This window comes from Morone saxatilis, unplaced genomic scaffold (genome assembly GCF_004916995.1).
Source record: "Morone saxatilis isolate NCDOM2014 unplaced genomic scaffold, NCSU_SB_2.0 Contig6, whole genome shotgun sequence".
Taxonomy (NCBI): Eukaryota; Metazoa; Chordata; class Actinopteri; family Moronidae; genus Morone; species Morone saxatilis.
Genome location: NW_023340206.1, coordinates 1748312 through 1766615, shown reverse-complemented (window position 1 = coordinate 1766615; position 18304 = coordinate 1748312). Strand labels below are relative to the sequence as shown.

Sequence of the window (18304 nt, the reverse complement as noted above, 5' to 3'; positions counted from 1 at the left end):
TGGTCCAGTGTTTAACATTTAGGAGGATCTATTGGCAGAAATAAGGGCGGTGAAGTTGCACATTGCAACTAACACACACCGCTGTTTGATTCCACTGACACACTGGTCCTTTAAGCTTACAGTAGTTAGTGGGAACAGCAACATGAATGTTACTTTGAGTTTGCTGTCTTTGGTGTTCGTTAGATATCAGTAGTTGGGCTGCAACTAATGATTACTCTGTTGATCATTTTCTCGCTTAATCAATTAAGCCAACTAATCAATTGCTTTTCTAATTGTTGCAGCTCTAATCAGTAGATCAGTAGTATTTTAATGAAAAGTGAGTAACAGCTTCTGAACGCAGCTCATGGCGCCTTTTAAGCTAACCTTACCATAGACAACTACAGTACATGCAACCATTGTAACTGCACATCAAAGCAGCTGTTGCCTCAGTGTGCTTAGAACACATAATAATTAAAAACACAAAATGACACTAAAATGAGATTAAAATATATTTTTGTAAAATTGACTCAAAATCAGAAGCCGAACTCAACATAGCCATAACATCCGCTCGTGCAAGCTGGAAGCACCGTTGCTGGGGATTAAACTGGCGTCCCTGCAGCGATGCACGCTTGCGGTTTCCTCTGAGCTGAGACACTTTAGTTCCAGCACCTTAACTTTGGGCAGAGTCAGTTGAAAATGTGCTCATTATGTGCCTGTTGTGACACTGTGCACCTGTGAAAATGCGCTTTATGGTACAAAGCAGTGCTGCTGCTGTACCTATTTTTACTGTGTTCTCATCTGCTTGTTTTGTGTAGCAGTCTGTGATCAGCAAAAGTCTTTAAAACAGTGTTTCTGGTGCAAGATGAGCTGCTCAGTATGAGGACTGTAAAATGGAAGATTGTCTCTGACATGGAACTTGATTTGTTGTCCTGGAATTTTCTACTTCACAACATTATCCTGACGTTTTTTCCTCCCGAGAGGAAATTATACCCTCATATGGTTTGAAAAGTGCAGGAGTCAGTGTTCCAATTTAGTCTACAGCACACTAATTATTTCTTTGTTTGTGTGTGTAGGAAAGAAGTAAGCCACAGTAATAAGTGATGGTCTACAAAACAAAACACAAATAGAGCAAAACAGTATAAGAAAAAGTGTTTGAGTGCTAATATGGTTGGTTTTATTTGAATCATCCTTCTTTTCCTGCTGCACAGATAATAAAAAGATTCATAAAGCTATCAAATCAGCTCACAAAGTTCCATCGTTGTGAAACAATTCATTAGGTTCATTTACTTTAATTTCACTCATTTCCTCGTTAAATGATATCGGAAATGAGCCAGCGTGGTAAGGGCTTATTTTAAGCTCTCATAGAATTACATTGCAGGCAGAAACATTTGAACAAAATGATTGTAGCAATGTGTGTATGAAGGGACGACTACCTTTCAATAGTGTGTCACTTCCTCCTGGATGAGATCATAGAACAACGCACATAAATAGAAAGGAGACTGTTCAGTAGGTGTGATTTCCGGCCCACTGAACAAAACAAAATAAAGGTGGACAAAGGTCACTATGACATTACAAACAATATTTGTCATAATTCAAGAACTGATGACAGTATTTCACAATAGTGATAACTTCCATTTAACCAAAACTACTGCCACTGTACACATACATTATCATATATAATATATGAGTCTGGACAGACACGGATGTAAACTTGACTGGTTGGCGTAGTTGTAATCAACTTTGGAATGACAGACTTCGCAAACAGAAAGCTAAATATTGTTCCATTGTTTTCATATTCATTTCTCAGTTTTCTGAAACCTTGGTGGAGCTGTGTCACCAAATTCTGCTATGTGTTTGTTTGTTTTTTAACTGTAAGCAATTCCTCTATGTCTTTAATGCAGTGCATGGTGGGACAATTGGTGTCCATCAACTGTGCTGTTGATACACACTCAATAAACAAGAGGATTAAGCCTGCATACTTACTGTTTTGAGTGTAATTATTTTTTTTTTTGATGAGAATTATAGTTTTTGGTCACAGCTACAGTGTTCATTTTTGCTCATTGTTTTTCTTCTGGGTTTAATTTTCCAACAACATGGCTCCATAAATGCAGTGCTTTCTTTCAGCCAGCTCGCAAGCGGCTCAAATATTATATGTCAAAGCATCTGTGGGTTCTGAAACGCAACACTACTCACAACTGTGTTACCACTTGTAAAAACATACATTTGATGTATTAAATCACCTCTCCTCCCTTCCCATCCTCCTCTCTCCCTCCTCCCTCTCTTCTCTGCCCTGTACCAGGCTCTGGAGGAGCGTCTGAAGCAGGAGCAGAGGGAGGAGGTTCACGCTCTGAAGGAGGCCCACAGGAGGACTTTAGAAATCCTGAGGCAGCAGTCGGACCAGGAGCTGCAGACACTGCGCTTTGAACTGGAGGATGAGGGGAAAGCAAAGCTGGGTGAATAATAACACACATGAAAAAACAAACCATTTTCATTATGTTTCCATCCACAGTGACAACCTCTCTGCTTGCGACACGATTTTCCAACTACATCAATGACTTTTCTACCCTCAGCGAAGATGTTTCTACCCACGGTGATACTGTTTGTACCTGCTGTGATGCTTATGGGCATCCTCATTCTCCGTCTCCTGACTATTAAAGAATGGAAGGAAACAGCCACCCATGAGCAAAGAGGCGATGCATCCCTCTGCAAGACATTTGAGTTCACGGATTGAATTGTAAAAGAGCTGTCAAGGAAATCAGCATTCAAGAAGAATAATAAGCAATAGCTAATAACACTGGAACTTAGAATGACTTTTACACACTACTTTTCGTGACAGCTTCTGTGTAAAGTTGTTATAAAAGGTTCCCTGGATTTAATTGCACTGATAATCCTTGAAGCGACTGTGATCTGAAGTAGTCACATACCTGACATAAAGACACAGCCTGCAACAAAGGATAATTGCCTTTGATATTTAGCTGAGCATGAGATAAAATCTCTCAAAATGAAAAGGTTTTAAAGTGAAGTCAGATGATGAAAAGCTCTACTTCTGGTGGAAAAGGCTTAACAAGGAGAAAAGAGGAGATTATTTATTTACACTGTACATTATTTATGATCTGCCCTCAGTGATAACACTTGTACACACAATCATATTTATTCTTGCTTCTCTTTAACTCCGGTGTCTCTCTCTGGCAGCTTCTCTTCGTGCGGAACTGAACCACCTCCACGCTACAGCCATAGAGCATCTGAAGCAGATCCACCTTAAAGAAAACACTGCCACCAAGCGAGAGCTAGAGAAAGCTATGGAGCACAGCCACCAGCAGGTCACTATGATGAAAAAAGTTTTCTTCTTTGTTCTTTTCCTGTGTTTGCATGTGACCCAGTTAACTTCCTCCGACTGACTCATTCGTCTATTTGTTCTTCTCTGTTCATATATTGTGTCTAGGAACAAGAGCTCCTGGGTCGTATCTCCGACCTGCAAGCAGAGTTGTGTTCCCGTAGCAACCGCATCACCGATCTGGACCATGAGATCCACTCTCTGAACGAGACCATCGACACTCTGACCAGAGAGCTGGAGCTGAAGGGCAAAGAGGTGCTGCGGGTCCGCAGTGAAGCGAATCATCAGATAAGGTACGTATCACCAGCACGGTTCAGTAGACAGAGGAAGCCAAACATCGATTTCACAATAAGACACTGCCCTTGAATACTCCCCTAATTCTCTTAACGTTTTCATCTGGAGATAGAGTTACAACATAGTCAAAATGGAAGCCGCCTAGATACCCTGACTCTCTGTCCCATGTATAGGTCAAGTCCCAAAAATCATATGGTTCCCATGATGCTATAGTATGTATTTCTAACTCACAAACTGAGTTGTACTCCCTATGACTAGTAAGCTGATTTTGATGTCGAAGTAGTTCCGTGGTTCCTATAATTGTTTGCAGATACAAAAAAAAACCCATCAACTCCATTGATATTACAGCTAGACAATAAATGGCTCAGGCCCATATACTGGCCAATATCAACTTGCAGATACAGTATATATAGATAGATGTAACCAATTCCAGTTGACGTTGCCTTGAGCTGCTTCTTCTCTCTTATTCTGCAGCTTGCCACAGTATTGTAAATCACAGCGCACTCTGCTGGATAAACTTTGCAGTAACACCCATCCTATTGTATTATATACAAGAAAAAATGGATTTCACTTCGGCGCATATCAGATAACATATACTGTATGCTAATACCGTTACGATACCGATGTGTGTGCAACAGGCCAATATCAGCTGACTGATATATTGGTCGGGCTCTAAAGGTTATTTACATACAGTGTCATCATTACTCAGTTTGTATTCAGAGAGCACTGACAAAATGTCACACTCAGTATGTATGTAGGTGTGTCTCATCCTCAGGAGTGTGTATGTGAGGGTCATTATTGGTCATGCAGGCTTTAGCGGCCCGTGCCATTAACCCTGCCTGCAGTAATTCTGGTCCTGCTCATCTGCAAGCAAAGATTAACATCGTCTTTCCTAAAAGAAAACTTCTATTTTGTGAATGCAGCACCCTCTTTTCGTTACTTCCTTCCTCTTGCAGACAGATAAATTAGACAGATAAAGTAGCCCTGGCTTTTTAGCAAGAGACCCTTCATTCCCTCCTCCAGCTGAGTTAAGTTTGCAGCTGCACATCTTGTCGTCTTCCTCTATAATTTAGTAAAAATGCGGTGTCTGTCTCATGTTTCTGTACCCGGAAATTAAGTGTATGTGAGCAGTATCTATGATGGGGTACATTTGCAGTAAAAGCCCCTAATGGCACATAAGTGATGATTAATGTGTGAACTTGTGCTGTTGTGAAGCACTTAAGGAAAAATGCATCCAGCACACATTAGTTCAGGTTATCTTATGTCATCTTTACATGTGACCTTCTGTAGTGTTGGTTTATTTACGAGTTTTGTTTGCCTCTGGCTCAGGGCCCATGAACAAGACCTTTCAAAGAGACATGAGAGGGACCTGGGGGAGATGAGTGTAGTCCATCACAGAGAAACACAAATCATGCTGGCTGACTTCAACAAGGCCCAGGAGGTCCTCAAAGACAAGATCTCTGCTCTACAAATATTGTAAGTCACAGAAATGTGTGATTAAGCCTCCTGTGTCGTTCCAACTGTTTCAGCATGTTCAACACAGTCTCATAGTTCTTTTTCTAATTGCTTTCTCCTCTGTAACACACTTTGTAATAAATGTTATCTATCTATCTTTCTACTTTGTTTATCAATGTGATGTCTGTGTGTCCAGGTTGGAGGGGACAGAGGAGAAGCTAAGAAACAGAGAAAGCCGACCAGAAGACCTGCACATTATCGCAGAGCTCAGAGAGATGGTCACAGAGAGAGAAGCTCTGGTCAAAAAGCTGGTGGTGAGTAGAGTGGGTGGCATCTGATGTGGGAGGTGAGATGTTAGGATGGTTGGTATTGTAAGAATATCTGAAACAAAGCTTCCACAGGAGGAAAACAGCACAATTTTCCTCCACAGAAACTTCTTACAGCACAATTTTCTCAAACAATCAAATCAGATTTCTTGGATTTAATCTTTAGTCGCAGATATTGGCGGCTGACATCACAACTGTTGCTAACAGATTTTATCATCTGGAGCTGACACTGTAATTCCAGTAAAAAAAATTATGAGAGCGCTGCATATTTTTACCAAAACTGCTAAATATTAAGTGTAAAAGTTCCTTCTTGACCTTGGCAATGGTAGTTTGGCAAAATAAACTGAACAAACTGCATCTTTGGATCTTTATCAGTTAAAAGCCCTGTAAAAAGCTAGTGGGGTTAAGATGATTTTGTAAAAGTAAATACACTGAGTTTGATAATCAAAAGACTTTCGGTGGATTTTGAGTATCACTTTAACGTGGTCTTTTTTTTTATAGGATGACAAGAAATTTTACCAGTTGGAGTTGGTCAACAGAGAGACAGGATTCAACAAGGTCTTCAATTCCAGTGCCAACGTTGGTGTAATCAACCCTCTTATCAAGGTGAGTGGTCTCATGCCTGAAAGCCCTTGTTAGTACGAGTGCCGTGGATGTCGAGGATCACGTGGGTGTTTATGACATCATCAGCCCCTCGATAGCTCCTCAGACAGCTGGAATCACAAACCCCCCCACATGACGGACGGTGTTCTCAGTGTAATGAATGTAATGTACAGTATGCGACCGTTTATTATGCTCAGCACAGTGTGAATGCTCTTTGAATGCTCACGCTTTTGTTTCACCCCAAAAACACCACACTTGTAGTTCGATGATGCATCCATTGGATATGGCAAACAAATAAAAAACAGCTGTACACATTCACAGTCTTACCAGTCTTATCCAAGTTGACAAAAGTGAGCACAACCTCACTGAAGCACACACACACATACACATATATACACACTAGGCCTGTCACGTTAATTATGTTATCGACTTATCGTAAAATATATACAATCTGTAAACATAGCCTGTCCCAATATCAACGTATAGTATGATTATGTGGACATGATGTCCAGTAAGAACATTTTAGCCAACAGGATGCCAGAATAAACCCTTCCATCATAAGACTTTTAAGCCTTTTATTTATTTAGGCTATTTTAATATTTTATTCAGATTCCATTGTCTGAATATTCTAAAGGATCAATATTTCATTACTCTTTGAAAGGGTGTACTTGTATTATTATGCTCATCATGTCAGTGGCATAAAATGGTCTTAAAATGACAATAATATTGTTTATCACAATGATTTCTGGGACAATATGTCATCCAACAAAAGGACTTATTGTGACAGGCCTGACACACATACAGCCTTTTAATAGCAGCAAGGCAGCCACTGCAAGCAGTTTGGCACAGTTATCCCCCTTTATATACAGTTGCTAAATAATTTATTGATCATTATTGAAGGTAATAAAGGTATCTGTCATAATAATGTATCTACATCAGCACAGCTCCAACCCTGCAGTGAGAGACGAGGGCAACTGAATCATGCTGTTTTGTCATCGTTCAACTCAAACTTTAGTTCTGTATGTCAAATTATTTTCATTTTATTCAGTCGTCTTCTGGTATTTGTTATTATTACCTTCCATTTAGCCTATTGTTTGAGCACTATAAATCATCAGAGCACAAAATCATCCCATTCTACCTGAAAACCTGCTGCCTCCCATCAAGTGTGTCGTAAAGACTGATCTCTGTGTACAAAGCTGCTCATCATCCTTCTTATGTGTACACAGCTGTCAGACCTACTGTTTGAAAGCAGGAGTCATTCAGGAACAATAATGCTTGATTTCAGCATCATAACATCGGTTTCCTCCTCCACATGCGGGCTGTTCGTGTTAGATAACATACGCATCCTTGATTCTCTCACTTACACCTCTAAGCCCCCATGTGCATGATTAGAATACTTCTGACTTTGGCAGCTTCTAGTGGTAGTAATCTGTGATAGACAGCAATACACCTCTCTAGCTCTCAGATCCACTTTTTAGACCACCACTATTTCAACAAAATTCATCCAGTCTCATTTTAATCGTATTATCAGGGTTCCCTGGAACTTCAGAGACTAGTTTTCCAGTAATGGAATTGATTAAAATGACCAAATATCCTGATATCCTGGAAATAATCTCTGTCAGTAGGATGAACTGTATGACACTTCAAAGTGGGTTTACCAGATGCAGAAGTGTAACTGACATGCAGCGATCTTTTCAGCATATTCTCAGATATTCTCATTTCTACATGCATACAGCATCACATTTCTTGTTATTGTGGTTGACATGCACAGTCGTGTTCATTGCATATGCAACCCGGGTTATGCAATTGGCTGCACGATGACCCTAAACAGCAATTGTCCAATCATAGCTTAGCAACTGTAACTAGGAATGGCAGGTCTGTCAAGCTTTGGATGTCTCTACATGTTACTTAATACATAAAGAGTTTGGATGGTGGTTCCTCTGCTTTAGCTTTTCCAAATGCAATGTGTAAGGACTGGATTAAACAGTTTGGGTTTTTTTGTTTTTTGTATTTGTTAGCATGTCCAGCTAACTAGCTTGCTATCTACAGTAGTAACTGAGCACAACTTCAGAGGCCAAGTAGTATTTTTTCATTTTTATTTCTGTCCTGCTCATCCCAAACCCCAGCCAAACTCCTTACCCGAGATAGCGTTATATTTAACAAACACATTGGTTAGTCCTCGTCCTCAGATCTCTTATAAAAATGAACATATGAACAACAAAATAAATGCAGCTCTGTAGTATTCACTGGCAACAAATGTATCCTACCAGGTAGGGCAATGGAACGGCATAGAGAATCCAGTCAATTTTCAAAATAAAACATCCTGTGAAGCCTACTTACCCATGGTAGAAGCACAAAAAGCAAGGAAAAATGACCAATAAAATCTTCTGAAACACTCCCGGTGGGGTATGAAGCCGTGTGGAGGATGGAACACGGAGCCATGCCCTGTGGAACCAAATGGTCACACCGCAGAGCCCTGCTGTGTGCAAGCTGTTTATTTGTTCATTATCTCATTACTTGCTCACTTTTAGCTCAGCACTTGCCCTCGTTTGGTTTGGATGGTTTGTGGTTTTACATGTTCGACACAAAAGACAAACAGGATATCTGGCTTTGGAGTAGATGTTTTTATTAATGCAGTCACAGTGGAAAGGCGAGAGTAACAGGCTTTGTCAGCTCCTGCATTCTTAAAGGTCATTTTAAGTAAAGGGCTTTTTGCCTTCTGGTCACCTCTGACCGTCTGTACCACATATCGGTGGTGACAGCTGCGTATGCTTTCAGTACACAGCTGATGTAGAGATGATTTGCTCCAAACTAACACAGAATCATCTTCCCCAACCCTGCCTTTCTATGTGTGTCTGTAGTCAAAAACAGGCAGCCAATCAGAGCACCGCTTCACCAGCTTTCCTAGCCAGTCAGCTCTCCGATTCGTCAGCCCTCCCACCATGAGTCATGAAGGAGAGGAAGAGGAGGGACGGGAGGTGGAGGAGGTAGGACCAGGAGGCCGCTTTGTGCCTCCTCACTCCCCCCTCCAAAGGTCCCTCCCCAGACTTAGGAAAGCGCTGCCACTGTTCAGCCCTCTTTTTCCTCCTCCTCAGCATACTCCTCCTCCTCCTCCTTCTTCTTCTCCTCATCCTCCACATCATCCCATGCCAAGCCTTGCTCTTCCTCATGCTCCTCATCCTCAGGAAGCCCTGGTGCAGCATCAGGGTCTACAAAGCTTTAGGAGGTGAGAACTAACTGACTTACTGCCACTGCTGCCCTCACTTCACTTTCACTCCCATAATTCAGGGAGAGAAATATGTGATGTGTGCTGCCCCCACTGTTTGTATCTCTCACCTCACTTCTTAGTTTCCCTCCCTTCTATCCTCACCCCTTTCCCCCAAACCCAAAGAAGGGCTTATTATTAAAGGGTCTATTTAAACGTCTGTATGGAGGTGTGTGAGTGAACACACAGGAGTTACTATTCGATCCCTCAAGTTTTACTTGTACAGGTGTGTCACCTTTAATACTTATGAGGTCTACACCTCACTGTCCCACCACTGACTACCTCCATCACAGCCGAGTGACTCCCACCTGCGCAGAATTGTAATGAATGTTGATCCAGTGACATCGAAGTCACATGATATGACTGTTCACTCTGAGGTTGTATTGTAGAATTTTATCTGATGTAGGACCACAGACCATCAGAATTGGAAAAGATCTGATTCTGTGTGATTTGTGCTGTTCACACTGTCATGAAAAATGTCCATGGATATTAGCCCATCAACAGGTGACCAATGAAACGCACCATTACCTGAATAAAATGACACATTTCTCTGGGTTTGCACATTGTTGGAAACATTTGGGATAACATAGGCCTAGAGTTACATGTTACAGCTTTAACTATCCTATAGAAATCTAGATGTATTCATTTCAGTATAGTGAAGATATAATCCCTTTTTGATCTATTATGCTTTAACATCTCATTTCCCTTTTTCCAATCATGAAACTATCACACAAGAAACCTCTTTGATATACGCTCCAAATCTTCGCTGTCAACCCTGTCTGCCTTTAGTTGCTTATAAAGAGGAGCCAACCCTGAAACTTTGCACTTACAAATCAGTCTCAATGGGACTTAACTCAAACTCTGAATGACGCAAAGCAAGAAAAGAGTGATCTAAAGGCACTGCAGTAACTTTAAAAGTCCAAGCTGCCAATGTGAAACTTGTAAGATAAGGCCTTTGTGCCTGTGCTCCCAGACAAAAGGCAGCGGTCACACACAGTAAACGGAGATGAAGCAGTGCTGCTTGCTGCAAGCACTGATTAGAAAACACTGGGAGGTCTGCCACTGGAGGGCGTAAACTGCAAAGCAGCTGGACCAAAGAGTTTCAAATCTGAATGTTTGTTCAGAAAAAGCTGATTTCAAGGGGGGGAAACACACAAAATGATTTGGCTTTTTAAATATATATAGTTATAGTAGTTTATATATACATAGTTCTAGTTATAGTAGTTTGTATATACAGTTTTGTATTCTGTTTGAATCTCTAAAGCAGAGCTGCATCTTAACTGGTCAGTTACAGTTTGTTATTCTTACATTTGTTCAAAGATGCCGTAAGTTAAATCAGCATTTTGGCTAGCTTCCTATCAATGCAGCTAGCAGTCCACTCCCTCCTCCCCGCGTCGCCACACTGACATTCTGCTGCCTGCCCTTGAGGACCACCTCTTTGTAGAGTTCTCTCTCCTGATTGGATAAAGTGGGAACGGGCTACCAGAAAATGTATTCTCTGTTTACTGCAGAAAGGAGGGACTGGATTAACAAAAACATATCACTTACACACTTTAAATGTATACCTCTATAGTTTTCAGCAGCACAACTTAACTTGATGACAATGTGCGCTTATATTGTGAAAATTTTGTATCTAGTCATCTGCCACTTATCACCATTTATATAACCAAACAAAGTGCCATCCATTGTCCAAAACACACGGGGAGTCTTGGACCACTCCACTGAGTACTCTACCAGTGTAGCATTATACTAATATAACATTGTCAGATTTGTGAGAAACAGTTTACAAAAGGGATACAAAATTCCACACTTCTCAAAACCTTCACTCTCAAAACCTTCTCCACAAAGGGCTTTGCACAGCTAGGCCTGTCACAATAATGGTCAACTTATTGTACGATATATATACACCATGTAATTTTCACCACAATATTGGCTTAACAATGTCACCAACATTTTAGCCAACGTGATGTCAGAATAAACTGCAGGGTTTTACCTACCATTACTCATGAATGCCTCTAAAGCCTGCATCTGTGCCAAATGTTTCTTTATATAATATTTCTGGGACAACACATCGTCCAACAAGAGCAGTTATCGTGACAGGCCTGTGTGATGGGTTGTCAGCCTATTTTTTTGTCAGATCTGTGATAGAATCGTTCAGGGTGTACCCCTCCTTTCGCCATCTGTAAGCTGCGTTTAGAAAACGGATGGATGGAAGTTGCTGTTTATGGTTTGGTCCCAGGCTCTTTCTGTGCATGTCCTTGAATGTGAGGAAATCCCTTTAATGTCACGTAAAATCATGTATGGACCAATCTGCATCCTGGACTGTGGACGTCACACCAGCATTCACTTGTTTGGTATCTACTGTGAGCACTGGTACTGCCTCTCTGTCTCCTTCCTTCTCATCTGTTTAACATCTGTTCATCTTCTCTTCCTCAGCCTTCCTGAGGACAACGCCACAACACCATCCGACCCGAGGAGGGTGGAGGCAGGAAAAAGCAAAGAATACGTTGCAAAAGAAGAGGAGCTGTACTCGCAGTACTTCTCTTTCTGACTGGCAAAAAAACAAAAAAAAAATCCCAATTGTGTCAAAAAAAATGAAGTAATGGGACAGAGAGCTAAAGTTGGACAGCGATCAAACTGAAGGTTCTGAAAGACATTAATATCAAACGTCCACAGCTAATCACAGCATTCCCATCAGTCGGGCAGTACTGAGATTCCGGTGTGATTGCAACCTTAGGGCTTCCATACGTGGTGAGCACGATGAGTAGTGAGGCTTGTCAGTGCGTCATCATGACAGTGTGCACGGTAGCAGGAGGTGAGGTGACATACACACATTAGTCGACGGTCTCTGCATTTATACCATCTGCAACTGTGCACAACGTGACATTTGTATGAGCTCTAAAGTGGTACATATAATGTCAAGTTTAAAGGACTTCATTACCCATGAGTTGAGATATTGAAGAGGTTCACTTGCAGCCCTTTGAGAGACATCTTTGGCTCTCAAGTTGGAATGTGAGAGAGGAAATTTGACTGATAACGTTAAACAATGCAAAAAACTATAATGCTATGTAATTCAATATGCTACATTTAGTTTGATTTTATTTCTTTGGTTTAGAGAGGAAGAATAAATCTAAATATAAGATTTTTGGTCACATGTCTAAATAATAAAGGCATAGTGCCTCTACTAATAATTATATATAAATACATTATTTTTGCCGATGCAAAGCTGTTAGAATGATGCATCCTCAAGTTTATCCCAGATTGTATCACACTTTTTGAATCAGGGCAATCACATCTTGAACTTCTTTGTCAGTGCACCGATGCGAATCAGTGAATCTTACCCTCCCCAGTGTCGACAAATTAAATAACAGTCCACTGATAAAATGTAACTATATTCTTTAACATTTAAAGTCATCATATCAAGATGAGAGCTGTATTATTAACATATAAAGTCTCAACAAGAAATATTGACACATTAATGTGTTATTTTAGTCGTTGGAGTAGTTGTTGGACCATCTTTCCGATTCCTATTATGCCATATGTCAAATTTCCAGTAGAAAGGGCATCCTTCCAGGTCTCACACGGACAGATTAGTTTTAATATAAAGAGACTGTAGAGCTCTTACAGACATTTCAGGCACTCACTTTGAGTTTTTTCCTACAAATAAAGTGTTAAGATCAGTGGTTCCCAACCTTTTCCTCTAATGTACCCCCACAGCCCTGTCTAAGGTAAAATTTGAGTGGTAGAAATGTATCCATTTATCCATTTCTTTTAAGCTTTATAAACCATTTTCAGCTAACTATTTCAACTGTTTATTTATTACTTAAAGAAATCTACAGTATTTTATCCACTACTTTAGGTCTTTCATGATTTTTTATAATAGTTGCTGCTCACAATTTCCACCATTCATCGATTACTTTTTAGCTATCTATTTAACCACTAAGGCATTACTATTAGAAGTTATGGATAAATGGTTAATTAGCTATCCATCTCAACAAAACCTCCAAAATACATTCTCAAACCTTCATGAAATAATTCCCACCAATTCTGGAGCTCATACAAAGAAGTCACAGTAATGGTTGCAGTGAGTATGAATATAAAGACACTAGTAACATACTGTAGATTAAGAGATGTTCACCTCCATATAATTTCTTTTTTTTTTTGTACATCGACGTGTCTTACAAGCTGTAATTTGACTGGAAGTGCTTTGAAAGTTCATCCAGGACAAAGTGATTTTTGCCTTGATACTCGCCTTTAGTCTTTCATGCTGTGGCCCCATGTGCAGTGTAAATACACACCATGTATTTGAGGAAAAATGGACCGAGCTAGCTGCTGATTCTGGTTGTTTTTTTGGCCTCAGTGCGATGAACTGCAGTATACCACAATAACGACACCAGCAAAAAAAAAAAAAACTAACTTTAGCTTGCTGTCCCAGTGCTTTGACTGTGTACATACAGTATATGTTTGAAAGTCACTTTCAAATCTCTGAGCTAGTTGAGGGGTGCTTGATTTACCATTCCAGACACCTCAACAGTCTCAGGAGGGGAAACATCAAGAGGAACTGAATCAAGCACCCCTCACATTTTTATTATTCCAGTATTTATAATGTAACAAGCTACTGTTTTTCTACGGTCTGTTTGTGATGCCAGTGGACCAGAGACATGCAGAGAAAGAGTTCTGTCAGCGACATGGAAGGAACTTTTTTAATGCCAAGGAGTGTTTAGTTAAACACTTAATTTCATTACAAGTTAGGAGCTTCATGTGAGCAACCCAACTCTTTTGCTACATGTCTCTGCCTGTGGGGCAGGCCATAGAGCATGTGAAAACAGAAACACTATCATAATGCTGCTGTCACTCACTTGAAACCCTCATATCTCCCGTTTTTTGGTGTACTGTCTGTTTTGACTTGACAGTTTACATAGTTCTTGTGCTGCGTACTTTAAAGGTCCATTCAGTAACCTGTACAGTTTCCAAACCGCATGGTCATCATCAGCCTGAAAGAGGCTCCGTTTCTTACTTCTTGAAAAGTCGATAGAGGGACGTGAGGTGTGAGAGGCTACTTCCTCTCACGCCGACACCACCGGGCTCCATCCAACAACACAAACACATTCAGTCACATTACGGCTTCAATCGATGCTCGCGTCCCATAACAGAATCAACTGAGGCCTCAATGGTTCAGGAAGTGTTTGCATTCATGGATCATAAAATATATTAGACACAAGTCAATAATGCAATTCAATACAATCCCACCACAAAGAACTGAATCACCCCCTCTGATAAAGTATCAACAAATATATATACTGTTTCCCTGTTTGTTTGTTTTTCATCCAGCTCCTATACACTATCTATTTTACAAAAGCCTTCTAAAATACATAAAATAATTTCCCCCTGGGATTATTAAAGTATTTCTGATTCTGATTCTGAATCTGATAAACCTTCTAAGTTGCACATCATACTCAAAATAATTCAAGAAAATATATACATTAAAGCCCCCTACAAGCAATCTTCATTTTGGTTTCAAGGATTCTATGTATGAGACAAGAAGAAACACACATTTCAATGAATAATTCAACATTTTGGGAAACGCATTTATTCACTTTCTTGCTGAGAGTTAGATGAAAAGATTGACACCACTCTCATGTCTGTATGGTAACTATGTACCTGGAGTCAGTTATTTTAGCTTAGCATAAAAGCAGAAAGCATCTCCTCTCTTTAATCTGAAGGGGAAAAAAGCATCTGTTTGTGGATCCACAGGATGTTAAGTGCGGGACTACTTCTTGGCCTGGCACATTTTTTCCGCTCGATGCCTGGCAACTTTATGCTATGCTAAGCTAAGCTAACATCTCTCAGGTATAGCTTCAGTATTAACATACAGACATGAGTGGTATCGATCTTCTCGTCTAACTTAATGCAAAAAAGCATATTTCTTGTAAAATTTGCGGTATCCTGAAATCTGAAGAAAGATAGGATGTGAATTCTTAAAAATGGAAAAACTTAAAGATATTCTCTTTTTGCCTTCATTTTAAATGGTGATTTCATAGTATATTTGTTTATTAAGTACTGAAATTCTACATTTTTGTGTTTCCTTTTTATCTCATATCACTGTTTTGTCAAACCAAAAAATGAAACACTTCCTGAAAGCAGACAGGACCTCTAGCAGACGTGTCTGTGTTTGTGCCATAAGGGAAAGACAGTAAAAATTAGCCATCAAATTGGAAAATCTTATAAAAGATTTATAAAACCAAATAAATAAAGAATTTGCCTCCCTGATTTTGTATTATAACTATACACCAAACTTCTATCACAACACTCTGATATCTAACTGTCCCCTTATGACATGAATGCATCATAATGCCATTGAAGTTTATGTTACGCTGACAGTATATTAAATGGTTTAATCATATTATTGACCTGTAAAGTGACAAAACCCAGCAAAGAAAATGGACCAATAAAGACAAACAACGGTCTCCTCTCTGGGAGCGTAGACCAGACACTGAACCGCAGTTGGTTCACTCCTCCATGCGCACTGTGAAGATTATATTTATTCAAACAATTACGTTAGATATTGACATTTAAGCTTCAGTGTCTGCGTCCGACTATGCAGAAGTCTTCTGTTTCTTCTTTAGTTTTTATCTTTTTTTAAATACATTTCTCACAGTCCAATCCAATTTTACTGCCACTCTTTTTATTTCCCTGCTTATGATTTCACATACTTGTATGTATACTGTTTTTTCCAGCTAAAACCAAGAAGCGCATTGTGGGGCTGCCCTATCTAACAGTGATGGAGTTTTGAATGTTTTCCTACCTTCCAGGCAGCCAGTAATTTAACTACAGTATCAAGATCAACTTACAGAAACTTGAAAGTTGGCTTAAGATGGCATCGCTGTGAATAATATTTCTGTCAAATATTAAACTTTTGAAAACAATGAAAGCAGATATGATATTAACTGTGATGGATTGCCAAACTCAAGTGAGTTTAAAATCTTAGCTTGCAGTAATGTACGTGTGCTCACCTCCAATTGTTCAATACTATGCTTTGTAGTTTGCAAATTTAATATGCAAATCTGGTTAGCTTTCAAATAGTATATACAGTCTGTACAGACTGTATATTTACAAATGGACGTGGTTTCCATGGCGTCACCCATAGGTTTCTGAAGAGCAGTTGTGAAGCTCAGTGTGGTTGGGAGTCCTCCTCCGCCGGCTCCCAGCTGTAGTGGAGCGTGCGTGGAGCTGAAGCTGTGACGAGACCCACCTATTCATAATTTTTAAGTCTCAACTTTATATCAAATTTCATCCCTCGTACAGTTGTCATGAACAGGTAAATTAGCTATAGAAACCAAAACCGTTTTTTGCGCCAGGCTGTAAATATGTTTATTTTTGCTGTAAAGTCGGGCATTTTGATATGGGGCCTTATGGAGATTGACTTATTACTGTAGTCAGCCTCAAGTGGCCGTTTGAAGAACTGCAGTTACTTCAGTGTTTGCTTAAATTGCTAGCTACGGAGGTTGCTGCTTGTATGTCACATAAGTACGTTCCGATAGTTAATTTGCATACATTACAAAGAAATTTACTTTTGGTTTCACATGGGACACAAAAAATTGTCTCCTCGGTTGAAGTCCTTTGACAGCGAATGCGTCAACAAATGACATATAAGGGATATTTTGAAATGGATGGCGACTGACCTCAGCGGCAGTGTTTGAGGACTTAGGAGTGACACTGTGTTGTAATGTAAAATAAGTTTGTTCTTGACCCTGGAAACAGCCGTTAAGAAAACAGCCCCACCTCAAGCACCATTCTGGAGCTTTAAATTATATCACAATAATCTTCTGCAGCAGACAGAGCTCACCTGGTTGCCATGGAATTGTAGATGTTGAAATTTTCTGAGCACTTTAAGGACTTCTTGTCCATGTTTGCTTAAATGTTGAGGTTCAAAGTTCAGTCTTGATCTTGGGAACAGCAGCTGAGAGAACAATCTTACCACATTTAGGTCCATTCAGTAACTGTTCCGGAGCTCTTATTATCATATTACATGGTCTTCATTAGCAGATGGAGTTTGAGAACAGTTTGACAGCTGAGCAAACTCCATCTGCTGCCAAAGATCATGTGATTAGAAAGCTCCCGAACAGCTACTGAATGGACCTCGTAGTGAGATGCTTATTATGAATGAACAAACCCCTAGTATGGTCCCTAAAGTTGTGTTTACTTGTTTAAGATAGCAAAAATTAAGAATATTTATAAGTTTATTTTTTATATAATTGTTCCATTCACATATTTGTTATTCTTTCTGTAATGTTTGATTTGTAATTTATGCATTTGCTCACACTTTATTGGTTGATTTGACCCATTTGTTTAAATGTGCCACATCTGAATTTTTTTTAAAGAATACCACTCAGTTAAAGGTGTTTCTTGGAGACTGCCTCTTGTGGTCATCAGCACAACTGCAGGCATTGCCATCACATGACCTTTGTCCATCGTTGCCCCAAGGTTTATGAACGTCTTTTTGAATTGTTGTAACCTTTAAAAATGAATGGGCATTCATGGGAACATCAACTCTTGTTTCTCAGCACCTGACAGAGGAAACTTCTGGAGGTTTTTTTAAACACTGGCATCAGCTGGCCATCAGTGAACCATAGGAACTGCAACTTATTAAAACTTGTCTGTTTAGTTTTTTTGGATGTGAAGATATACCGTTCAGGGCTCAGTTCATTTCACTTTCAACTCCGTTTTTTTTTTCCAAAACAGAAAGAAAATGGAAAATGGTGACGTACATACTTCATTTCTTAAAATGTAGAGATTTTAAGAAATAAACTGTAAACTGTTGGTGCAGTTTGTATTTTGAACCGAGTTGAAAGTGATTTGATGTCACCCTTGTGACTTATCATTTAATGATGTCCGTCTTGTCATTTTTGAAGTAAAATATATAATAATTATAGCAACAATATTTATTTATATTTATATCATTTCTGTTGTACGTTATGGAACAGTAAAATTATGATTGTGAGATAAAGCTTTCTGTCGTGCTCCTTTAAGTGTGTGTATGTGTGTGTG

The 18304-nt window shown here is 39.7% G+C and overlaps 1 protein-coding gene across 2 annotated transcripts in view; it reads left to right on the top strand.

Moving 5' to 3' along the window:
• LOC118340148 (protein FAM184A-like) overlaps positions 1 to 16278 on the top strand; it is a 53931-nt gene extending 37653 nt beyond the window's left edge. The window contains exons 17-25 of one of the 2 annotated variants that reach the window (XM_035678015.1): positions 2279 to 2432; positions 3172 to 3299; positions 3422 to 3606; positions 4937 to 5083; positions 5259 to 5376; positions 5890 to 5994; positions 8853 to 8978; positions 9087 to 9217; positions 11693 to 16278. In XM_035678015.1, coding sequence (XP_035533908.1) covers positions 2279 to 2432; positions 3172 to 3299; positions 3422 to 3606; positions 4937 to 5083; positions 5259 to 5376; positions 5890 to 5994; positions 8853 to 8978; positions 9087 to 9217; positions 11693 to 11807 — 1209 coding nt within the window. In that variant the 3' untranslated portion in view covers positions 11808 to 16278. The remainder of the gene's footprint in view (positions 1 to 2278; positions 2433 to 3171; positions 3300 to 3421; positions 3607 to 4936; positions 5084 to 5258; positions 5377 to 5889; positions 5995 to 8852; positions 8979 to 9086; positions 9218 to 11692) is intronic. The other variant, XM_035678014.1, reaches the window with a different exon arrangement.
• Positions 16279 to 18304: the final 2026 nt, after the last annotated feature.